Below are 25,457 nucleotides of genomic sequence, written 5' to 3'. Positions count from 1 at the left end.
TGAAATCTGTAGAAAACACCCATATATTAGAATGGAATATAATAAGGCATCATTTGTGTGACTATTGACAAATTACATTATTGTTATTGGGTTTTTTTTACAACACCACATAATAATATTAAAATTAATGTTAAAAAAGCCAAAATATTTACATAATTATCTTTTACAATGCATATTGTCCATATTTTTTGCAAAGTAAAAGTACACAAAAAATGTATTTGAAAGTCTATAGTATTATTGCAACTAATAATGACTCATTAGTGTTAATATAATTAGTTTTTATCCTTTAAAGTTTTAATGGAAGAGTAAAATATATGTGGAAAAAAACAGATATTGTTAAAAAAAATGGTAGAATGACGATAAATTTTATTTATTTAATTACTCACATGATAAATGTTTTCTTTCAAAAATAATATTCATTAATCCTACTACTCATAGAATTCTTTAAAAAAAAAAAAAAAAGTGTGATGTAACCCAGGGCCAAAAACCCTCTGTTTCTCAGCTGGGGGCCGCAGTGGTACTCAGTTGTAATACACTTTTCCACCACTTGTGGCAGTTATGACAATATCAAACAAAGAGAAGAAGTCTGGCGCTAAAGTCATAGAGAATTTTCTTAAGCGCAAAAATTATGACTAAAGCGGTGAAGCTGTATTTTCATTTGCACTTGACAGTTTAGTCAACAAACATATTCATTATTAATTTAGTTGATTTCAGCACAAAATAATTACTGTAGTTCCTTGAATTGCCACAGGACATATTGTATGCGCCTGCCTTGAATTACTGCCGGGTCAAACTCGCTTCCCAAAATAATTAGCGCATGCTTAGTATTATCCTTCTGGTCAAACTCGTGACACATCCACTGTCATCATTTTCAAAATGGAGGAGGCTGATTTCAATACCGGTAATTTCAAATCGCATAAAAGGAAGAAGATTAAGAAAAAATATGGAACTGTTTAAAGGATGAAATAAAACACAACACCAACATAAACCAGTTTAAAAAGCTTTTTAAATCATTTATCATTAGTAAATATAAGAAAGAAGAGCAAACATTGTTTTAGAAAGACAATAATATATAATATGTATATAAATACAATTTATGATTTCATAATTATACATATAGGTTATATTAAAATGTATATATTACCTCTTTATATGGAATTTAAATAAATTGTGTATATATAAGTGTACAAATGTATATGTTTGATTTAAATGTTAAACTGTGTATATGAGACGTGTGCTACATATATGTTGCTTTTATATTGTTTAAAAAAAAAAATATATATATAAGTGAAGCATATTTTAGATTTTATATATTTTGAACCTTGTTCTTGTTGTGATGGGGTTGTTTTATATAAGCGTTGCTTCAACCTACACCCTTTCGGCTCATTCATTGCTCATTGCTCATTGCTCAAAGAGCTAATCAGTTGGATTTAAGCTCCAAGCTTACATCACACTCAAATTTTTACTGCATACTTTTGGTAAGTGCCGGAGTGAGAAGAGGTTTTAAAATAAATAGCACGTGCTTACTTTTACCGCATGCCTTTGGTAAGCGCAGGAGTGAGAAGAGGTTTTAAATCAATTAGCGCCCCGGCGGCAATTCAAGGAAATACGGTATATGTAAACGTATTTTTTTATTAGTTGTTAATGAATCTCTTCTTTATGAGTACAATCTTTATCTATCATTATGGTTAACCCATGGTTTCATTTCATTTGACAAGGTTGTAAACTCTAGGTTAGATATAATTCTTAAATACGATTAAAAAATCTAGAGAAAGATTACTACTAATTCAGTGTTCATATTTAAATGGAAAATTTCTTTTTTTTTTAACGAGTAAAAATTGAATATAAAAAACAAAAACATGCTGACAAATAACTGTCTTTTTAGAAACAAAAATGATTAAGAGATGTTGCTATATGAATGTGTTTCTTATATAGCCATTGTATTAAATAATTGAATGTGTATACATGTTCAATAAAATAAAATAAAAAAGAGCCCATCTAAAGAAATTAGAACAATAGGGAACAACAACCTGTACAATTTGACCAAAAAGTAAGCGATAAACTGAAATGCTTGAATGTCCAGAGTGGAACAGTTGGAAGGGGTTGAGAAATGTGCGATATGCAGTTGACTGTATATTCTCTATTCAATTTCAATGGGGAGAAATTCCTGGTAATTCAAAGTAATCAGGGAATTTTTAGTACCAAAAAACATGCTTGCTTGAATGTTGTACAATTCAAATCGGATGACAAATGTGGGATATGGAATCGGTTGTATTTTTTCCATTCATTGTCAAAGGGGAGAAAATTACTAGGAATTCTGGGAAAACCAGGAATTTGGGGAAAGGGAATACATGGTTGGATGTTGGAACGGTTCGAACCGGTTGAGAAATGCGGGGAATGTAGTTGTTTGTATATTCCCCATTCAATTTCAATGGGGGGAAATTCCTGGTAATTCAAGGTAATCAGGGAATTTTTGCAACCGAAAAACATGCTGGCTTGAATGTCCAGGATGTTGGAACGATTCAAATCGGATGAGAAATGTGGGATATGGAGTCAATCGTATAGTTCCCATTCTTTGTCAAAGGGGAGAAAATTACTGGAAATTCTGGGAAAACCAGGAATTTGGGGAAAGGGAAAACATGTTTTGCCTTTGACGTATGTGAAGAGTAGTGTGGGTGGATGGTTGCAAGGTCGGAATCGGGTTTAAAAAATGCAAACAATTTTGATAATTTCAGGTAAGTCAGAACTATGAATATATCTAATCATTTGAATGGAAATTTGGAATTTTCAGGACAAACTGTTGTAGAAAAAAAATTATCCATCCATCCATGCATTTTCTACCGCTTATTCCCTTTCGGGGTCGCGGGGGCGCTGGCGCCTATCTCAGCTACAATCGGGCGGAAGGCGGGGTACACCCTGGACAAGTCGCCACCTCATCGCAGGGCCAACACAGATAGACAGACAACATTCACACTCACATTCACACACTAGGGCCAATTTAGTGTTGCCAATCAACCTATCCCCAGGTGCATGTCTTTGGAAGTGGGAGGGGCCTATCCCCAGGTGCATGTCTTTGGAGGTGGGAGGGGCCTATCCCCAGGTGCATGTCTTTGGAGGTGGGAGGGGCCTATCCCCAGGTGCATGTCTTTGGAGGTGGGAGGGGCCTATCCCCAGGTGCATGTCTTTGGAGGTGGGAGGAAGCCGGAGTAGAACCCACGCATTCACGGGGAGAACATGCAAACTCCACACAGAAAGATCCCGAGCCTGGATTTGAACCCAGGACTGCAGGAACTTCGTATTGTGAGGCAGACGCACTAACCCCTCTGCCACCGTGAAGCCCAGAAAAAAAAATTATAAATAATACAATTGTCCTAGAGCAGGGGTCACCAACCCTTTTGAAACCAAGAGCTACTTCTTGGGTACTGATTTTTGCAAAGGGCTACCAGTTTGATACACACTTAAATAAATTGCCAGAAATAGCCAATTTGCTCAATTTACCTTTATAAATAAATCTATATATATAAAAAATGGGTACTTCTGTTGGTCATCCCGTCGTAAATTTTTTTTTCCCTTTTACGGAAGGTTTTTTTGTAGAGAATAAATGATGAAAAAAACACTTAATTGAACGGTTTAAAAGAGGAGAAAACACGAAAAAAATGAAAATTAAATTTCGAAACGTAGTTTATCTTCAATTTCAAATCTTTAAAATTCTGAATTCAACCGAAAAATATGAAGAGAAAAACTAGCTAATTCGGATCTTTTAGAAAAAATTAAAAAAAGAATGTATGGAACATCATTAGTAATTTTTCCTGATTAAGATTAATTTTACAATTTTGATGACATGTTTTTAAATAGGTTAAAATCCAATCTGCCTTTTGTTAGAATATATAACAAATTGGACCAAGCTATATTTCTGACAAAGACAAATCATTATTTCTTCTAGATTTTCCAGAAGAAATTTTTTTTAAAGAAATTCAAAATACTTTGAAATAAGATTTTAATTTGATTGTCAAGATTTTCTAGATTTGCCAGAATAATTTTTTTGAATTTTAATCATAAGTTTGAGGAAATATTTCACAAATATTCTTTGTTGAAAAAACAGAAGCTAAAATGAAGATTTTAAATTAAAATGTATTTATTATTTTTGCAATAAAAAAAAAAAAAATACTTGAACATTGATTTAAATTTTCAGGAAAGAAGTGGAAAGAATTTAAAAGGTAAAAAGGTAAATGTGTTAAAAAAATCCTAAAATAATTTTTAAGGTTGTATTTTTCTCTAAAATTGTCTTTCTGAAAGTTATAAGAAGCAAAGTAAAAAAATAAATGAATTTATTTAAACAAGTGAAGACCAAGTCTTTAAAATATGTTCTTGGATTTTCAAATTCTATTTGAGTTTTGTCTCTCAGAATTAAAAATGTCGAGCCAAGCGAGACCAGCTTGCTAGTAAATAAATACAATTAAAAAAATAGAGGCAGCTCACTGGTAAGTGCTGCTATTTGAGCTATTTTTAGAACAGGCCAGCGGGCGACTCATCTGGTCCTTCTGGGCTACCTGGTGCCTGTGGGCACCGCGTTGGTGACCCCTGTTCTAGATAATATGAATGGGTTGGCGTTGGAATTTCTTGAAACGGTTGAAAAATGTTGACGTAGTAACAGTTTAAACTCCAATTGGTATTTCGGAATCCCTGGAATTTCGGGAAAAGCGGGAATATGTATGAAACACCTGAGCATGTGTTGTCCCAACTAAGAGAAATGTTGAAAAAGGTGTTGAAAAAAATGTGGACTGTGGTAACTTTCCATGAAGAAGTGAAAATACGGCTTTGAAAAGCCTCTTCGGAATTCCTGGATTTTTTAAAAAACTTGTAAAATGGCGAGTGGAGTGTGTGGGTGGTTCAAAGCGGTTAAGAAATGTGGGAATTGTGCACGTTGGAAAAATGGCCCATTCATTTTCAAAGGACAAAACGACCCAGGGAACCCGGAATTCTGGGTAATCTGGGATATTTTTGGATAATTTATAGTAAATATAGTACATCCACCCATTTTCTACTACTTGTCTCGTTCCGGGTCACAGGGGGTGCTGGAGCCTATCTCGGTTGGTAGAGTGGCCGTGCCAGCAATTTGAGGGTTGCAGGTTCGATTCCCGCTTCTGCCACCCTAGTCACTGCCGTTGTGTCCTTGGGCAAGACACTTTACCCACCTGCTCCCAGTGCCACCCACACTGGTTTGAATGTAACTTAGATATTGGATTTCACTAAGTAAAGCGCTTTGAGTCACTTGAGAAAAAGCGCCATATAAATATAATTCACTTCACTTCACATCTGCATTCCTATATAAATTGTGTTAGTAGTAATTGAAGTAAGTTTTCTTGTTATTTTTACAGAAGATAAGACTTTTCTGAGGGTGAAAATAGTGAGGCTACTCAAACTGAGGTATCAGATATGGGAAAAATATAATAAAAGTCACATCTTTTTGTTAAAGTAAGAGAATGAAAATGTAAAGATGCGTTCATACCCGGCTGCGTCTCCAAATCGGACTCGGGGTAGAGAGGTAGCGCATGCGTCCATCTTGCGGAACAGATGACAGCGATGAGGTGGACCACGGCGAGCGACGGCATGGCGGCTGTCTCTTTTCTCTGGAGGCGGACCTGTGTTGCCCCCTCCTCGGCGGAGATGTGCGCTTATAAGCCCGCGCGCCCGCCATCCATCACAATCCGATCAATACATTATCATCACAGCCAGCGTCGGACGTTTAATGGCTCGGGCGTCACGGCCGCCATTTAGGGGACGCGCTCGAGTCAGCGCAGGCCTATCTGTGCTTGCTCAGGGACGCCTGACAAATGTTTGCCCTCCCGCCGTAATAATGAGCGGCTGTCCGCGCAGGATGCGGCGCTTTATGTACGACGCCGCCTGGAAAGCATCATCGCTCACGCCTGGACTTTGTTTGTGCCAAGTTTCTGCGTCATTTTCCCCTTCGCTGACCCACCTGTGGGGTCATCTATCTTGGACTTGGACTAAGACTTCCTTTTACTGTCATTCAAATTAGAACTTTGCAGTACAGATAAGACCCCGAGATACTCAAAGGCCTACTGAAAGCCACTACTAGCGACCACGCCGTCCGATAGTTTATACATCAATGATGAAATATTAACATTGCAACACATGCCAATCACGGCCTTTTTAGTTAACTAAATTGCAATTTTAAATTTCGCGCCGAAATATCCTGCTGAAACGTCTCGGTATGATGACGGGTGCGCGTGACGTCACGCATTGTAGAGGACATTTTGTTCCAGCATCGTTCCCAAGTATAAGTCGTCTGATTTCATCGCATGATTCCACAGTATTCTGAACATCTGTGTTGCTGAATCTTTTGCAATTTGTTCAATGAAAAATGGAGACATCAAAGAAGAAAGCTGTAGGTGGGAAGCGGTGTATTGCGGCCGCCTTTAGCAACACAAACACAGCCGGGGTTTCATTGTTTACATTCCTGAAAGATAACGGTCAAGCTTTACTATGGAACAGAGATGTCAAGCGAACACGGTTGGATTGGACTACACACACAAAGTACAGTGTATTATGTAGCAATCATTTCGAAAGATCGTGTTTCGAAGAGGGTCAATCCCCACCTAGAAATTTTGGCGCATAAGCTCATGGTAGTGCAGGATAACAGAGCAATAATGTGCAGATATAAATAAATAGATTACTGTAAAGATAAATCAACCGTGGTTCAGCGCCCACATAAGGGCAAGGAAAAACTCACAACCCAGTGGGACGTCAATGAGAATGACTATGAGAAACCTTGAAGAGGACCGCAAATGTGGGTAACCCCCAACCCGTCTAGAGGAGACCCAATGCAATGGACGTCGAGTGGGTCTGACATAATATTGGGAAATTCCAGTCCATAGTGGATCTAAGATCATATTGACAGTCCAGTCCATAGTGGGGCCTGCAGGAGACCATCCCGACTCTGAAATATATTGCACTTTTGCAAATGCATCCAGGTTTATGGATGTGTGTTATATTGTCTTTATATTCCAGCCAGTTAATCCATTTTGGGGGGAATTGAGGGGATTATTATGATGTGTTCAAGACTCTTACGGCCTGAGGGAAGAAGCTGTTACAGAACATGGAGGTTCTGCTACGGAGGCTGCGGAACCTCTTTCCAGAGTCCAGCAGTGAAAACAGTCCTTGGTGGGGGTGGGAGGAGTCTCTGCAGATTTTGTGAGCCCTGGTCAGGCAGCGGCTTTTTGCGATCTCCTGGAAAAGAGGAAGAGGAGTCCTGATGATTGTTAGAACAATTCAATCTAAATGATCACAAAAACTTTGTGTTACATTGAGTTCCCAGCGAGAAGACCAAAAGCTGTCTTTGGAACCTACCAAGAGTAAGGCTCGTAAAACTCCACTGGGTAGGGGGGAGGCAAGATGAAGGTGTTCTTGTTGTCTTGCATGTATTAGAAAGAAAATGATTTTCCCAAGGACTGTGGAAGCGAGGAGGAGGCGGGTCCGGAGTCCCGTCCAGGCAATTTCCTTTTTCAACTACCAAGAGTAAGGCTCGTAAAACTCCACTGGGTAGGGGGGAGGCAAGATGAAGGGGTTCTTGTTGTCTTTAATGTATTAGAAAGAAAATGTTTTTCCTAAGGACTGTGGAAGAGAGGCGGAGGCATGTCCGGAGTCCCGTCCAGGCAACTTCCTTTTTCAACTAGCATAGCTCGGTTGGTAGAGTGGCCGTGCCAGCAACTCGAGGGTTGCAGGTTCGATTCCCGTTTCCGCCATCCTAGTCACTGCCGTTGTGTCCTTGGGCAAGACACTTTACCCACCTGCTCCCAGTGCCACCCACACTGGATTAAATGTAACTTAGATATTGGGTTTCACTATGTAAAGCGCTTTGAGTCACTCGAGAAAAGCGCTATCTAAATATAATTCAATTAAAAAAAAATTCAACTGTTTTACGAACGTCTCTTTGAACTCTTCTACGAACCTCTTCTTTGAACTGTTTCTAAGGATTTCGTCCTTAGAAACAGCTGGTGTCATGTGGTCAGAAAAAGTCAAATAAAGGACGACTTGTACAATCTTTCGCCAAAGCGTACTGGAGACTGTACAAGAGTACAGTGTCCCGGCGTTTCTCTTAATTGAGTCCAAATTGAATTCTGTCTCTGTTTATTTCCTTGCTTCTTGTCTTGTTTAAAAGTTGTCATGGGTGTTTGAACCTGACAATGATCTTTTGACAGACTTACAAATTAAAGTCAGCTAAGCCAACAGTTGGACTTCAAAGACCTCATCGGCAAATTTGCTAACAAAAAGGCCGGCGTTGGGTCTCTGATGAGACTTATAGTGAACAAACAAGACAATCTAAACTTTAATTGAGATTACCTGAGGCTTGTTGTTGTTTTTGATATGTGTTTTATAATTTACTTTACTAATTTATTTAAAAAAAAATGTTTGGGGAACCTCCGGCGGGCTGGAGTGAAAAGCATAAAGGGCCGCATGTGGCCCCCGGGCCTTAATTTGCCCAGGACTGGTCCAGGGAGTCAACTAGCAGCATGGAACTGATTATGAAGTTCCACTGAAACATTATAATACTCTTTTACATGATATCTTTAAATATTTCCAATTTTCATCACGCCGGGCCGAGGATGTTGTTGTGGCTTGTGCAGCCCTTTGAGACAGTTGTGTTTAAGGGCTGTCAAAATAAACTGATTGATTGATTCAAAATCAAGTGAAATTGTACAAACGGAAAAATCTAAAAATGCATTCCTAGGCTTGAGAAAAGCTCAGGCAGGGGCTTCAGTCACAGTGGAAGGTCACTAACGGCCGTCGGACGAGACCACGAGATGTATGAGCGTGTGTTCTCGTCTGGGATGTTGTCACCGAAAATGACATTTCATACATCTTGCTGCCTGGCAATTACGATGTGACGCAGACACAGGTTTTGTCCAAAAGAACGTTACTCAGCTTCAAACTACTATCCGTGGCATTGATGCCGCGCCATTTAGGATGTCAGTGATTGATTCAAGTAGATGACTCTATTTAAAGATAAATAACATTTGCATTGGTACATTATTTACTTTATCAAAATGAGTCCTAATGTCAATACTGTCAGGCTTGCCTCTGACAGTTTGACTATGTTTTAGTTTTTTCCTCTGCATTTGTCTTCGTTTCCTCTGTGTGTTAAGTGTTTCCTGTAAGCGCTCTTATTTTGTTGGTTTCCTGTCTTTCTCCCTGAGTGCTGTGTTCCGCCTCATCTGCGGCTGATTGGATCCTGCCCACACCTGGTGTCAATCTGTCCGTTCCTTTTTAGAACTGTCTTCCCATCCAGTCACTGCTGGATTATTGTATCGTCATGTCGATCTTGTCATTGCTACCTGTCGTGTCGTGTTTTGTCAATGCAAAGTTGCGGTAAGCTTTATTTGATTGCGGTTTTTAGCTTACTGTCTTTTGTTCCCTGCGTCCAAGTTTGTTTTTATATTACATGTACGACTTCTGTTTCCTGCTCGATTCTTGCTAGCTTCCATGCTAAGTTCCTTTTTATTTTCTATCTCCAGTGCTAGCTCCCTTAGTTTGTTATCCGCCCACGTGCATGCTTTTTGTTTGTACCCTTTGTTTGTTTTTTGTCTTATTATTTTAGTTAAATCCTGTTTACTTACAAAATGCCTGCCACCTTCTCTGCATCTTGGGGTTAATCACCAACAAACTTTGACAAATTAAAGTAAACTAACTACAATGGCTATTGTATTTTATTTGTCAAACTATACATTAATATGCAGATATACACATATTTTACTATAATATACGGCATTGGTGCATGTGTCTACTGTTTGTACATGTTGCTGTTACTGTTTTAATATTTTAATAATGTGTTATTGTTTTTTTTCCATATGGTTTGCTGGCCTAAAATAAAGTCAATTACAAAGAATATTACAATTTAAAACATTAAACAAATGTGTTTATGTGGCACATAAAAAGGTGCAAATAGTGAAACAACTTGGATTTCAATTATTGTTTGTTTATTCTGATTAATACAGTCCAACAGGAAAAATGTGTAGTGCTTTTATTGTGAAGGCCGGAAGTAAATACTAAACATTGGTGTATGTGTATACTATTTGTAGAAATTCTTATTACTTTGGTGACAATTTTAAGAATGTCTTACTGTTTTTTTCTTTTCTCCCTTTCATATGGTCTGCTGGTGTAACAGGAAGTCAATCATAATGAATGATTAAATTCAAATCATAAAATCAGTGTGTTAAATGTTGACATAAAAAGTATTAACAGTGAAAAAACTTTGGGCTAAAAATGTGCTTTATACAAATACAATGTAAAAAAATACCATAATACAATCATTTGGATAAAATATAATTGTAAACTACAAATCTGAGACTGTTATTTTGTTCGACGTAGTCTAACAGGAAATAATTAATGTGCTTTTATTGTGAAGACCGTAAGTAAGTATAAAATATTGTTTGTACATATCACTTCTGTAATAATTTTAATAATGTCTTATTGATTCGTTTTTTCCCTTTCATATGGGCTGCTGGCCTAACATGAAGTCAATCATAATAAATAATTGCATTTAAAACTAAATCATGTGTAAATGCAGAGATAACAATGTTAACATAAAAAGTATAAACAACAAAATAACTTTGGGTTTAAAATGTGCTGGATAAATACAATTTTAATCGGACAAAAAATAATGACAAAATAAACAGTGACCTAATCGTGTGGATTAAATTGAAATGTAAGCTGCTTTTCTGAGACCCTTATTTTGTTCAATGTAGTTGAACAGGAAATAATGCATAGTGCTTTTTATTGTGAAGGCCGAAAGCAAATATAAAACATCTTTGTACATATTGCTTTCATAATGAATAATTACTTTTAAAACATTAATTAACTCAACGTGGTAAAGTGGCACCAAAAATGTCACCATGAAAAGTGTAAATTATAATACAATTTTGGATTTATTTTATTTTATGTTATTTAAATTTAAAATGCATTATGGATCAAATCCTTTTAATAATAAAAAATACACATAAAAATATGACGTGGCTATATTGTGAGCTACTTTTCTAAAAAAAACAACTTAATTTTGTTCAACGTAGTCCAACAGGAAATAATGCTTCATTGCTTTTATTGTGAAGGCCAAAAATCTTTTTTTGTCTCGCTTTTTGTGACGGACAAAAACAATTGTCTATTGCCTCGTTCTTCATGTTAAACATTCATCGCACAAAAAATACAATGACCTAATTGTGTGGATTAAATTGCAACGTCCGCTACTTTTCTGAGACCTTTATTGTTTTCAATGTAGTTGAACAGGAAATAATGCATAGTGCTTTTATTGTGAAGGCCGAAAGCAAATAAAAAACATCTTTCTTTATATTGCTGTAACTTTGGTAATAATTTTAATAATGTCTTTATTGTTTTCCCCCTTTCATAATGAAAAATTACATTTAAAACATAAAATCAACGTGGTAAAGCGGTACCAAATATGTAACAATGAAAAGTGTAAATTGTAATATAATTTTGGATTTATTTTATGTTATTTTTTTTAAATTAAATGTGCATTATGAATATAATCATTTTAATAATAATAAAAATACAGGTAAAAATATAATGTGGCTATATTGTGAGCTACTTTTCTAAAAACCTTTATTTTGTTCAACGTAGTCGAACAGGAATTTATGCTTCATGGGTTTTATTGTGAAGGCCGAAAGTAAATATAAAACATATTATTACATAATGCTGTAACTTTTGTCATAATTTTAATAATGTTTTATTGTTTTCCACCTTTCATAATGAATAATTAAATTCAAAACAAAATCAACGTGGTAAAGTGGCACCAAAAATTTCCATGAAAAGTGTAAATTGTAATAACATTATGGATTTATTTTATGTTATTTATTTTAAATGAAATGTGCATTATAAAGATAATCATTTTAATAATACAAAAAATACAGATAAAAATATCATGTGGCCTTTTTTGTGAGCTACTGTTCTTAAAAAATTTTTTATTTTGTTCAACGTAGTCCAACAGGAAATCATGCTTTCTTGCTTTTATTGTGAAGGCCAAATATCAGTTGTTTGTCTCGCTCTTTGTGACGGACAAAAACAATTGTCTATCGCCTCGTTCTTCATGTTAAACTTTCATCGCACAAAAAATACAATGACCTAATTGTGTGGATTAAATTGCAACGTCTGCTACTTTTCTGAGACCTTTATTGTTTTCAATGTAGTTGAACAAGAAATAATGCATAGTGCTTTTATTGTGAAGGCCGAAAGCAAATAAAAAACATCTTTCTTTATATTGCTGTAACTTTGGTAATAATTTTAATAATGTCTTTATTGTTTTCCCCCTTTCATAATGAATAATTACATTTAAAACATAAAATCAACGTGGTAAAGCGGTACCAAATATGTAACAATGAAAAGTGTAAATTGTAATATAATTTTGGATTTATTTTATGTTATTTATTTGAAATTAAATGTGCATTATGAATATAATCATTTTAATAATAATAAAAATACAGGTAAAAATATAATGTGGCTATATTGTGAGCTACTTTTCTAAAAACCTTTATTTTGTTCAACGTAGTCGAACAGGAAATTATGCTTCATGGGTTTTATTGTGAAGGCCGAAAGTAAATATAAAACATATTATTACATAATGCTGTAACTTTTGTCATAATTTTAATAATGTTTTTATTGTTTTCCCCCTTTCATAATGAATAATTAAATTCAAAACAAAATCAACGTGGTAAAGTGGCACCAAAAATTTCCATGAAAAGTGTAAATTGTAATAACATTATGGATTTATTTTATGTTATGTTATTTATTTTAAATGAAATGTGCATTATACAGATAATCATCTTAATAATACAAAAAATACAGATAAAAATATCATGTGGCCTTTTTTGTGAGCTACTGTTCTTAAATTTTTTTTTATTTTGTTCAACGTAGTCCAACAGGAAATCATGCTTTCTTGCTCTTATTGTGAAGGCCAAATATCAGTTGTTTGTCTCGCTCTTTGTGAGGAACAAAAACAATTGTCTATCGCCTCGTTCTTCGTGTTAAACTTTCATCACGCAAAAAATACAATGACCTAATCGTGTGGATTAAATTGCAACGTCCGCTACTTTTCAGAGACCTTTATTGTTTTCAATGTAGTTGAACAAGAAATAATGCATAGTGCTTTTATTGTGAAGGCCGAAAGCAAATAAAAAACATCTTTCTTCAGATTGCTTTAACTTTTGTAATAATTTTAATAATATCTTTATTGTTTTCCCCCTTTCATAATGAATAATTACATTTAAAACATAAAATCAACGTGGTAAAGAGGTACCAAATATGGAATCCATTAAAAGTGTAAACCGTAATACAATTTTGGATTTATTTTATGTTATTTATTAGAAATTAAATGTGCATTATGAATATAATCATTTTAATAATAATAAAAATACAATATGGCTATATTGTGAGCTACTTTTCTAAAAACCTTTATTTTGTTCAACGTAGTCGAACAGGAAATTATGCTTCATGTGTTTTATTGTGAAGGCCAAAAGTAAATATAAAACATATTACATAATGCTGTAACTTTTGAAATAATTTAATAATTTATTGTTTTCCCTCTTTCATAATGAATAATTGAATTCAAAACATAAAATCCACGTGGTAAAGTGTCACCAAATATGTCACCAAGAAAAGTGTAAATTGTAACACAATTTTGGATTTATTCTATTTTTTGTTATTTATTTGAAATTAAATGTGCATTATGGATACAATAATTTTAACGATGAAAAATACAGATGTGTGGCGATATTGTGAGCTACTTTTCAAAAAAACCTTTATTTTGTTCAACGTAGTCAAACAGGAAATAATGTTTCGTTGCTTTTATTGTGAAGGCCAAATATCAGTTGTTTGTCTCGCTCTTTTAGAGGACAAAAACAATAGTCTATCGCCGTGTTCTTCACTTTGAACTTTCCTCACACAAAAACCACAACGACTTCATGGTGTGGATTAAATTGCAGCGTCCGCTACTTTTCTGAGACCCTATAATGTAAGCTACTTTTCTAAAAACCTTTATTTTGTTCAACGCAGTCGAACAGGAAATAATGTTTCATTGCTTTTATCAGATGTTTATCTCGCTCTTTGTGACGGAGAAAAACAACTGTCTAATATTATTTTTATTTTATTTTATTTTTTACATACAAGCAAATAAGTAATAATGATTAAAAAAATATATTTATCCCCTCGTCCTTCATTTTAAGCTTTCATCACACAACACATGCAATCATTTTTCTACAACATGAACAAAACAAAAACAATATGCAAAAGTGCAAAAAGTTGAAAAAAAAGTAAACAATAAAAAAATTCTGAATTATTTACATGGAAACGATCGATATCTGGCAAAAAAAAAATCCGCGATATTTGTCTTCAACTATCCGAGCGCGACCCACGCAGATCACGTGACCAGCCGACAATGGCGGAAGTAGGTCCAATGTGAGCCAGCCATGCACTTTATCTCCCACTAATCTCGCCTGCTACCTGCAATATCTGCCCAGACTGGACTATTTGGGAGCTGAAAGACCAAAGTAAGCCGGAGCAGCACCTGGCCGAGGACCGTCGCCCTCGCACCAAACAGTATGACACATTTATCTCACTAAAGAACAGCATGCTAACTGTTAGCTTGCAAGCTAGGGCGACGTTTGTCTTTATTAAGTTTTGGAAACTTATTTCTCCAGGACGTCGATAATGATGGCTACTTTCAACTTTTAAGACTTTCGAGTCAATGTCGACACTTTAAATGTGTGGATAAGTGTCATTATATCTTACAATGCCGCTGCCCAAACTCAGCTTTCTGTTGTCATCTTCAATGCTTACACCGGTTTAAAAACCCTACATTAAAGGACGACATATATATAAATATATATATATATATATATACATACATAATAAACCTGTTGTGATCACAATATAACATATATTTACAGTGTTGGTCCTAACAGAAGAGGATTTTAACACTTAAGCATTACTTGGTCAGTTAAAGGCCTACTGAAATGAGATTTTCTTATTCAAACGGGGATAGCAGCTCCATTCTATGTGTCATACTTGATCTTTTCGCGATATTGACATATTTTTGCTCAAAGGATTTAGTAGAGAACATCCACGATAAAGTTCGCAACTTTTGGTGGCTAATAAAAAAGCCTTGCCTGTACCGGAAGTAGCAGACGATGTGCGCGTGACGTCACGTGGAGCTCCTCACATCTGAACATTGTTTACAATCATGGCCACCAGCAGCAGGGTATCCGCGGATCCTTAAAAAGTCTTAAATTCTTGTGTCTAAAATTAAGGCCTTAAAAAGTATTACATTTATTCGAAATTCCTAAGATGGTCTTAAATTCAGTACTCAATGGTCTTAAATTGTCAGGCCAGATTTTGGGTTTTTTTTAGGGGCACGCTGATCCCTAAAAAGTCTTAAATTCTTGTGTCTAAAATTAAGGCCTTAAAAAGTATTACATTTATTCGAAATTCCCAAGATGGTCTTAAATTCAGTACTCAATGGTCTTAAATTGTCAGGCCAGATTTTTTGGTTTTTTTTTTCGGGGCACACTGATCCCTAAAAATTCTTAAATTTTTGTGTGTAAAATTAAGGCCTTAAAAAGTATTACATTTATTAGAAATTCCTAAGGTGGTCTTAAATTCAGTACTCAATGGTCTTAAATTGTCAGGCCAGCTTTTTTTTGTTTTTTTTCGGGGCACGCTGATCCTTAAAAAGTCTTAAATTCTTCTGTCTAAAATTAAGGCCTTAAAAAGTATTAAATTTATTAGAAATTCCTAAGGTGGTCTTAAATTCAGTACTCAATGGTCTTAAATTGTCAGGCCAGATTTTTGGGTTTTTTTAGGGGCACGCTGATCCCTAAAAAGTCTTAAATTCTTGTGTCTAAAATTAAGGCCTTAAAAAGTATTACATTTATTCGAAATTCCTAAGATGGTCTTAAATTCAGTACTCAATGGTCTTAAATTGTCAGGCCAGATTTTTTGGGGGTTTTTTTCGGGGCACACTGATCCCTAAAAAGTCTTAAATTCTTGTGTGTAAAATTAAGGCCTTAAAAAGTATTACATTTATTAGAAATTCCTAAGGTGGTCTTAAATTCAGTACTCAATGGTCTTAAATTGTCAGGCCAGATTTTTTTGTATTTTTTCGGGGCACGCTGGTCCTTCAAAAGTCTTAAATTTTTGTGTCTAAAATTAAGGCCTTAAAAAGTATTACATTTATTCGAAATTCCTAAGGTGGTCTTAAATTCAGTACTCAATGGTCTTAAATTGTCAGGCCAGATTTTTTTTGTTTTTTTTCGGGGCACGCTGATCCTTAAAAAGTCTTAAATTCTTGTGTCTAAAATTAAGGCCTTAAAAAGTGTTACATTTATTAGAAATTCCTAAGATGGTCTTAAATTCAGTACTCAATGGTCTTAAATTGTCAGGCCAGATTTTTGGGTTTTTTTCGGGGCACACTGATCCCTAAAAAGTCTTAAATTCTTGTGTCTAAAATTAAGGCCTTAAAAAGTATTACATTTATTAGAAATTCCTAAGGTGGTCTTAAATTCAGTACTCAATGGTCTTAAATTGTCAGGCCAGTTTTTTTTGTTTTTTTTCGGGGCACGCTGATCCTTAAAAAGTCTTAAATTCTTGTGTCTAAAATTAAGGCCTTAAAAAGTATTACATTTATTCGAAATTCCTAAGATGGTCTTAAATTCAGTACTCAATGGTCTTAAATTGTCAGGCCAGTTTTTTGGGGGGTTTTTTCGGGGCACGCTGATCCCTAAAAAGTCTTAAATTCTTGTGTCTAAAATTAAGGCCTTAAAAAGTATTACATTTATTAGAAATTCCTAAGGTGGTCTTAAATTCAGTACTCAACGGTCTTAAATTGTCAGGCCAGTTTTTTTTGTTTTTTTTCGGGACATGTCTGAGTAAAAGTTACGGCACGTCTTTGAGTAAAAGTGAGTGATTTCCTTCCTTTCCTCCTCGCGTCCCGCCTTTCAGTCAGAATGGGGAAATGCAAGTTTTGCCAGCGTTGACTGGAGGAAAGCCGGTTTAAAAACTGGCTTAAGCCTGTTGGCAATCCCGAGGTGACCAGGTGCATACTTTGTAGGAGGGATTTCAAACTTGGCACCATGGGAATTACAGCGGTCGAATCGCACATGCAGTGCGGCAAGCATAAAATCGCGGCAGAGAGTCAAAAACAAACACCGGCCATGTCTGAGTTCTGCGAGCAACAACTGCCGCTAGCAGCACTGACCTGATACAAATCTTCGGCGGGACAGCAACATTGAAATCCCAGGTGTTATGGATCTTGCACACTGTGGTGAAACATCCATCCTACACCTCAAATGACGGGATTGGTGATCTTTTTCGTGTGATGTTTCCTGATTCTCAGGTTGCTAATACATTTTCCTGCGGAAAGGATAAAACAGCATATATTACGAGACACGGATTAGCACCTCACATCCAAAACCTGCTCTTCGACCAAGTCAATGGGACTCGGTATGTGTTAATGAAATGTTATTTATTTTTAACCTCACCTCGGTTATTATGTTTTTACTGGTGTTGGTGTTGGTTTGTTTGTTTTGGATGTCAAAGTTTTTGGATCTCTCAAGATTTTTGATAAGCTGTTTGGCAGAGTGGTGTTTATCAGTTTGTTTATTAATAAACATACAAAAAGTAAACTTGACTGATTGTCATTGAGATTGTAGTACAGTGGGATCCCCAACCATCGCTTATATTTATAGATTTTTTATTACTTTTTTCGGTCTTAAATTTAATTCAAGGTGGCATTGAAAAGGTCTTAAAAAGTCTTAAATTTGACTTGCTGAAACCTGCATATACCCTGAGTAGCGAGAGCGATTTGGACCGAGAATGCCACGATTTCCCCATTAATTTGAGCGAGGATGAAAGATTCGTGGATGAGGATAGTGAAAGTTAAGGACTAGAAAGAAGAAAAAAAAGGCAATTGCAGTGGGAGCGATTCAGCTGTTATTAGACACCATTTACTAGAATAATTCTGGAAAATCCCTTATCCGCCTATTGTGTTGCTAGTGCTTTAGTGAGATCATATAGTACCTGAAAGTCGGAGGTATGTGGCCATGGGTGTAGTGACCGCCAGCGTCTCCGTGGGAGGAGGTAATAGTTGCCGCAGCAGCTGCAGGAGGACGCTGGCTCCGCTCATAACTACGGTAAAAGCCAGACTTATTACCACAATTTGCTCACCGAAACCTGCCGGTTGACATGTGGTCAAGATCCATGTTCGCTTGACCGCTCTGTTCCATAGTAAAGCTTCACCTTCGGGAATGTAAACAAGGAAACACCGGCTGTGTTTGTGTTGCTAAAGGCAGCTGCAATACACCGCTTCCCACCTACAGCATTCTTCTTTGACGTCTCCATTATTGATTGAACAAATTGCAAAAGATTAAGCACCACAGATGTCCAGGATACTGTGTAATTATGCGATTAAAGCAGACTATTTATAGCTTGGATCGGGCTGGAAAAAAATGTCCGCTACAATCCGAGACGTCACGCGCACGCGTCTTCATACCGACGTTTTCAATAGGATACTTCGCACAAAATTTAAAATTGCAATTTAGTAAACTAAAAAGGCCGTATTGGCATGTGTTGCGATGTTAAGATTTCACCATTGATATATAAACTATCAGACTGCGTGGTCGGTAGCAGTGGGTTTCAGTAGGCCTTTAAAATGTGATATCGGAAATGATCGGTATCGGTTTCAGAAAGTAAAATGTATGACTTTTTAAAATCGCCGATTTACAGAGTTGTACACGAACCTTAAAGGCACTGCCTTTGCGTGCCGGCCCAGTCATATAATATCTACTGTTTTTCATACACACAAGTGAATGCAAGGCATACTTGGTCAACAGCCATACAGGTCACACTGAGGGTGGCCGTATAAACAACTTTAACACTGTTACCAATATGCGCCACACTGTGAACCCACACCAAACAAGAATGGCAAACACATTTCGGGAGAACATCCACAACATAATCACAACAGAACAAATACCCAGAACTCCTTGTAACTAACTCTTCCGGGACGCAACAATATACATCCCCGCTACTACCAAACCCAACCCCCCTATCTCCTGAATTCAGAGATCACAAGGTTGGCAAGTATGCATATATCAGAATAAATATTTAATGACCACACACCATACACCCCCCCAACACATTTCTATTACATATAAGATGTCGGGGTCCACTGCACCTAGGGCTAAAAGAAGTGTGGAAATTGATGTTCTGTGTACCACATGCACCCACCCACACAGACAGCGGGCATAGACAGAAGGAGGACAGAGTGTAGGTACACAGAACATCAGAGGGTCAAATGTGCGAGAAAATGAGAGCAGTGTTGACAAACAATGTTGCAACCTCGTGTTGGAACCGCAGGTGCAGAAACACAAAAGAAGAATCCCTGTGGAATGCAAAGATATTTTTCCGTGCAACGTTCTTATTGTTGTTACTCAGCCAGCGTTTGTGGGTCTAAAGGACCCGTTGCATTTTGTGGCTTTTAATGCCTCACAATCAAACACTTTTGTGTTAAAATACTGAACAGATGTGTATTGGGATAAGGTGAGTCTGTATTTCTCCCTACGTCCGTGTACACAGCGGCGTTTTAAAAAGTCATACATTTTACTTTTTGAAACTGATACCGATAATTTCTGATATTACATTTTAAAGCATTTATCGGCCGAAACATCAGCAGTCCGATATTACCGGACATCCCTAATCTCGACGCCTCAATCATTGGTATGTGTTCATCTACAAAACCAGTCTGGGTATCACTCCATCTTATCCGTCTTGTCTTTTAACAAAGAAACAAGGAAGTCACAGTCTTCGTTCAATGAATGTTCTGCAATTTGTCGTCCCCCAAAGTAAGAACTGAACCGGGCAAGAAAGCATTTAGGTTTTCAGCAGTGAAGGCTTGGAATAACCTACAATCCAATATTCAACTTCAAACCTTGGATGAGTTTCAAGCTTCTGTGAAAGGATTGCAGTCTACCTTGTCCGTATGCACGTGTTATGTGAGCAAGTTTTATTAATGTTGTATATTTGATGTTTTATGTGTTGCTTACTGTTTTTAATGTAACCTTGCTGCTGCCCTCTTGGCCGGGTCTCCCTTGGAAAAGAGATTTTTGATCTCAATGGGATTTTACCTGGTTAAATAAAGGCTAAATCAAAAAAAAAAGTAGAGTAATACTCGCAGGGCTTGAATTTGTGATATGTAGTAATGCCCTAAAAATTGTAACCTGACTCTCGCCAGACCCTTGTAGTCCGCTGAGCTCAACACAAGGGTCTGGGCTTGAAGGCATTGCAACCTCCTTCCAGATAGCGAGAAATAATGAACCAAATGGGATCGCCAGGCGGGATTTCATATACACATACAAAACAGACAAAAAACTTTTTGGGAAATAAGTATAGGAAATTAATATTATTTTGTAGAATTTAACAAAATAAATAATGTGGAAATTACACAAGAATGTAAGATTTAGTAACACGTAGAGATGTCCGATAATGTTTTTTTTGCCGATATCCGATATTGTCCAACTCTTAATTACCGATTCCGATATCAAAAGATACTGATGTATACAGTCGTGGAATGAACACATTATTATGCCATTTATTATTAGAAGATTGGTAATAAAAGTTGAAAATAGTGTCGGACTTTGTAGGATTTTTTTCTGGGGGCTACAAATGCTCAACTGTGCTGTATACGCTGCTCTGCCAACATAGAAGTCTCTTTGGTGCACTCACAAAAGATCAGAAATCACAAAAATCCTTAACTTTAACAACTATATTGCTACAATGATTAACATGTTTAAAAGTAAAATCCTCTTACAGTACATTAATACGGTGGAGGATCAGCTCATGAGAGGAGAGAAATGAGCAGATAGAGGGAGAGAGGTAGTCTTGTCTGCTGTGAAATAAATCCTCTCGGGCATGTTTTTCCAGAAAAGTCCGTTTTCATTACCATAAAAAGCTTGCTGTGGTACAAAGGCATGGTTCGCACACAGAGGCATATTTGGCTTGTTCTAATAGCTCGGAAACTGAAAAGTTTGCAACTAGAGTGATTCGTGAATCGAGGCTTGCCTGTTTTAGTACTTAGGGCTTGTTTTTAATGAATAGGTATTAACGACCAGTGGAGGATCAAATGTTTAACTGACAGTGAGTCACAATGAAAAACATGTCTCAAATGTCAGTACCTGCTTTACCTGTTAAACAACGCACTTGGCTTCATGTTTAGAAAACATTCTTTTTGTTTAAAGAAACTTGCCAAAGGATTAGTGATACTGTTATTATAAGTGCTAACCCAGACAAACTATTTATGGCGGCTGGACGATTATATGATGATGATCGATTAATTTGAGTGTGATCTCGGTAATAATAAATCAGCTGTCAGCATATTTCCTCGATCAAACATGGTGAATATGTCTGTTAAAAGTTACCGCAATAGGGACCCAACCATCCTTGGTATAATCCTACACGACTTTCTTGACGTGATCCTGTGAATGTGTGTGAGTTTGTGTCCGTGGCCATCTTCTTCCACCGTCGCTTAAGTCAGTTAATTACGTCGTAATTAATCACGATGTAATTAATGTTCAATCAGTGTTGTGCCTCTTCCTCCTTACACAGCTGGGAGTACAGCCCAAAAGAACAAAAGAAAGTAATGCGACCAACCCTTGCATAGAACTAGGTTGGGCGATATGGCCTTTTATTATTATCTTGAGATTTTTAGGCCATGTCATGATACATGATTTATATCTCCATATTTTGCCTTAGCCTTGAAAGAACACTTGATACATATAATCACAGCAGTATGATGATTCTATGTGTCTACATTAAAACATTCTTCTTCATACTGCATTGATATATGCGTCTTTATAATCGAACATTTAATCGAATATTATGATATAGTCATTTTCTATATCGCACAAAGACCAACCTGCGATATATCGTTTGTATCGATATATCGCCCAGCCCTACTTGAAACTCTGCATGTCAACATCTCTGTTCGGTGCCACACCAACAAAATGCCAAAGCACTATTTCCAGATCAACACCATATGAAAAAAAATACTCAACAATAGGAGATAACGTCCGCAGGAACCTACCACATAGCGCAAGACATACACTATTTGATTTTCTATTATGCAGCTCATTTTTATTTGACACTTATTGAAATAACTTGTGTGACATCATGCACAAAAGTGCACTATAGTTGATTTTAACTATTGTAGTGGCGTTCTGTACAAAAAGTGTACTTTAATTTAGTGTTGTTTTGATATGTCATCTTAGTGACATCATGCACAAAAGTGCACTCATAGCTTATTTTAAAATGTTTCTGACAATCTTGCACTTTCCATTTTGGAAATGACATGAATGTTTGTGCCACTGCTTAATAACTGTTTAATAAATACACTTTTGGTCAATTGACTTAGTTGTGATTTCCCTCTCTGCATGAAGGTTTAAAAGTAGCATATATTAATGCAGTATGAAGAAAAATGTTTTAATGTAGACACATAGAATCATCATACTGCTGTGATTATATGCATCAAGTGTTCATTCAAGGCTAAGGCAAAATATGGAGATATATATCGTGTATCGTGACATGGCTTAAAAATATCTAGGTATTAATAACTGGTGACCGCCAGTGTCTCCGGTGGGAGGAATTAATAGTCCGCAGCTGCAGGAGACGAAAGCTCCGCTCATAACTACAGTAAGAGCCGACTTATTACCACAATTTTCTCACAGAAACCTCCTGGTTGACATGTGGTTGGGATCCATGTTCGCTTGACCGCTCTGTTCCATAGTAAAGCTTCACCTTCGGGAATTTTAAACAAGGAAACCCCGGCTGTGTTTGTGTGGCTAAAGGCTAAAAGCTTCCCACCTCCATCTTTCTACTTTGACGTCTCCATTATTAATTGAACAAATTGCAAAAGATTCAGCAACACAGATGTCCAGAATACTGTGACGTCAAACGCACGCGTCATCATACCGCGACGTTTTCAACACGACACTTTGCGAGAAATTTAAAATTGCAATTTAGTAAACTGGCTTCACGGTGGCAGAGGGGTTAGTGCGTCTGCCTCACAATACGAAGGTCCTGCAGTCCTGGGTTCAAATCCAGGCTCGGGATCTTTCTGTGTGGAGTTTGCATGTTCTCCCCGTGAATGCGTGGGTTCCCTCCGGGTACTCCGGCTTCCTCCCACCTCCAAAGACATGCACCTGGGGATAGGTTGATTGGCAACACTAAATGGTCCCTAGTGTGTGAATGTTGTCTGTCTATCTGTGTTGGCCCTGCGATGAAGTGGCGACTTGTCCAGGGTGTACCCCGCCTTCCGCCCGATTGTAGCTGAGATAGGCGCCAGCGCCCCCCGCGACCCCGAAAGGGAATAAGCGGTAGAAAATGGATGGATGGACAATTTAGTAAACTAAAGATGCCGTATTGGCATGTATTGCAATGTCAAAATTTCATCTTTGATGTATAAACTATCAGACTGCGTGGTCGGTGAGAGTGGGTTTCAGTAGGCCTTTATAATCTGAAAAAATACGGTAGATCTTAGTAAATCAGGTCCTAAATATGAGAAAAGTACTTTTAGTTCCCGGTGTGTGTAATTTAAGGAGTGACAATACAACCTTCAGTTAGTCGTCGTCTTCTTCTTCTGTGCAGACCAGCCAAGATGTTGTCCGAAGGGGGCTCCTTTGTGAAGGGGATGGCCTTGGGAGCGGTCTTCAGCCTGACGCTGGCCATCCTCAGTAGTTTCAGCCCCAGCGCCCAGTCTGGGTCGGAGGAGAACCACCATCGCCACCACCACGTCCAGGCGCCTAGCAACGACGAGCTCAGGCGCCTCTCGGACCTGGAGGCTCAGGAACTGAACCACCAAGTCCGCGTGTACTGCGTCATCATGGTCCAGCCCAAGATTCTGGAACACTGGGCCACCGCCGTGGACACGTGGAGCAAACACTGCGACAAAGCCGTGTTTTACACCTCGGAGTCCTCTAAGGCTCTGGAGGCGGTGGACCTGAACGAAAAAGACGACTGGGCGCGCTTGCAAAAAGCTCTGAAGCACGCTTACGAGAACGCCGGGGACCTGCGCTGGTTCTTCATCGCGCAGCCCACCACCTTCGCCATCATCGAGAACCTCAAGTACCTGCTGCTCACCAAGGACCCCGGCGAGCCCTTCTACATCGGCAACGCCGTCAAGTCCGGCGAGCTGGACTACGTGGCGTACGACAGCGGCATCGCCCTCAGCTACGAGGCTCTCAAAAGGCTGGTGCGGGTTTTCCAAGATCAAAACAAGTGTCCCCAGACCAGGCAAGGCCTGTGGCTCCTGAGCGAGGACAAGCAGCTGGCTGTGTGCCTTAGGCAAACCGGCGTGTTCGCCGAAAATGGCGAGGACGTGCACGGCAAGGGCCTGTTCAACAGCAGGAGCGTGGAGACGTTGATCAAGGAGAGCATGAAGGACAACCCCGGCAATGTGGTGGAAGGCTGCTGCTCCGACATGGCCGTCACATTCGGCGGGATGTCGCCCAATCAGATGCAGGTGATGATGTACGGCGTCTACAGACTGCGTTCTTTTGGCCACGATTTCTACGACTGGTTGACGTTTGACCCCCCGGAAGGTTCCGAAAACGACTAGATCTTTGCTTTTAATACTAGCTCCTTGTATGGGAAGATGGTTTTTCTAATGTGGACTTATCTAATTGGATCTTCGGTGGGGGGGGGTTTAGGTTTTTACAAGTTTTCTACATTTTGCACTCTTTGCTCCCAGTTCCTGTGGTGGTAACAGTCCATGGGCACACCGTCCTTTTCAACGAAGACAACAATGTGACTTGCGCTTAGGCTACGGCTTTTTTTTTTTTTTTAAATGTGTTTCCGTCCTTGTGTGATCCTAAAGCTGAACCTTTGTGTAGACCTACCAAATATGTCACGTTTTACTTGTTTTCTGGCCTAATTTAACAAAAAGAAGAGGGTTCTGCTCTGGAAGTTTCCTGGTACTGATTGGGGACAATGTCTTATACAGAAGGTAACACTGTATTTTTGCCTCGTTACTTCCGCCCGATTGTAGCTGAGATAGCCGCCAGCGACCCCAAAAGGGAATAAGCGGTAAAAAGTGGATGGATACTATGAGAATCCTGTGTGTGACGAAAGCATTAAGGAGTAGGACTAGCGTGCTCAAACAACCACCAGGTGGCATCTGTGAGCAGATAGCACTTTCTCTGTGGGAAAGGGTCGGTAATGCTTTCAACACTCCCACACTAAATGAAGGAAAAGTCCAAAATACAGTGTTGCTACTGTCGAATCTCTATTTTTTTTGTAAGTTTGTGTGGAATCCTCCTTACTGGATAACCTGTACTTGAAAATGACAATTATTTAAGAAATGTAATAAAAGTGAGAAAACATGCCAA

At 37.8% G+C, this 25,457-nt stretch overlaps 2 protein-coding genes across 7 annotated transcripts in view; one reads left to right on the top strand and one right to left on the bottom strand.

Annotated features, from left to right (window-relative positions):
* Window positions 1-19,718, bottom strand: part of urp1 (urotensin-related peptide 1) — a 24,009-nt gene extending 4,291 nt beyond the window's left edge. The window contains exons 1-2 of one of the 2 annotated variants that reach the window (XM_061891978.1): window positions 17,279-19,718; window positions 1-6 (exon numbers count right to left, since the gene is read on the bottom strand). The exon at window positions 1-6 is cut by the window's left edge and continues 117 nt beyond it. In XM_061891978.1, the coding sequence (XP_061747962.1) occupies window positions 1-6; window positions 17,279-17,357 (85 nt within the window). In that variant the 5' untranslated portion in view covers window positions 17,358-19,718. Of the gene's footprint in view, window positions 7-5,509; window positions 5,756-17,278 lie in introns of those variants that run through there. The other variant, XM_061891977.1, reaches the window with a different exon arrangement.
* c1galt1c1 (C1GALT1-specific chaperone 1) lies at window positions 13,896-25,457 on the top strand. 5 transcript variants are annotated; one of them, XM_061891974.1, is made up of 2 exons: window positions 13,896-14,038; window positions 23,719-25,457. In XM_061891974.1, the coding sequence occupies exon 2, from the start codon at window positions 23,729-23,731 to the stop codon at window positions 24,686-24,688; it is 960 nt and encodes a 319-aa protein (XP_061747958.1). In that variant the 5' UTR covers window positions 13,896-14,038; window positions 23,719-23,728; the 3' UTR covers window positions 24,689-25,457. The 5 variants fall into 5 exon arrangements, with proteins under 5 accessions (XP_061747958.1, XP_061747956.1, XP_061747955.1 ...); XM_061891972.1 differs by lacking the exon at window positions 13,896-14,038 and adding an exon at window positions 14,429-14,573; XM_061891971.1 differs by lacking the exon at window positions 13,896-14,038 and adding an exon at window positions 14,436-14,622.

The sequence above is a fragment of the Nerophis ophidion genome, linkage group LG29 (assembly GCF_033978795.1).
Source record: "Nerophis ophidion isolate RoL-2023_Sa linkage group LG29, RoL_Noph_v1.0, whole genome shotgun sequence".
Classification (NCBI taxonomy): domain Eukaryota; kingdom Metazoa; phylum Chordata; class Actinopteri; order Syngnathiformes; family Syngnathidae; genus Nerophis; species Nerophis ophidion.
The sequence above is the reverse complement of the archived record's forward strand: the minus strand, read 5'-3'. Positions and strand labels throughout refer to the sequence as shown.

Bases quoted from the DNA above. Each gene is read 5' to 3' on its own strand.
- c1galt1c1 (XM_061891970.1), top strand. From the start codon at position 17,399: ATGTTTCCTGATTCTCAGGTTGCTAATACATTTTCCTGCGGAAAGGAT. The intron at 17,524-23,718 runs GTATGTGTTAAT...TCTTCTGTGCAG, and splicing joins GACCAAGTCAATGGGACTCG to ACCAGCCAAGATGTTGTCCG.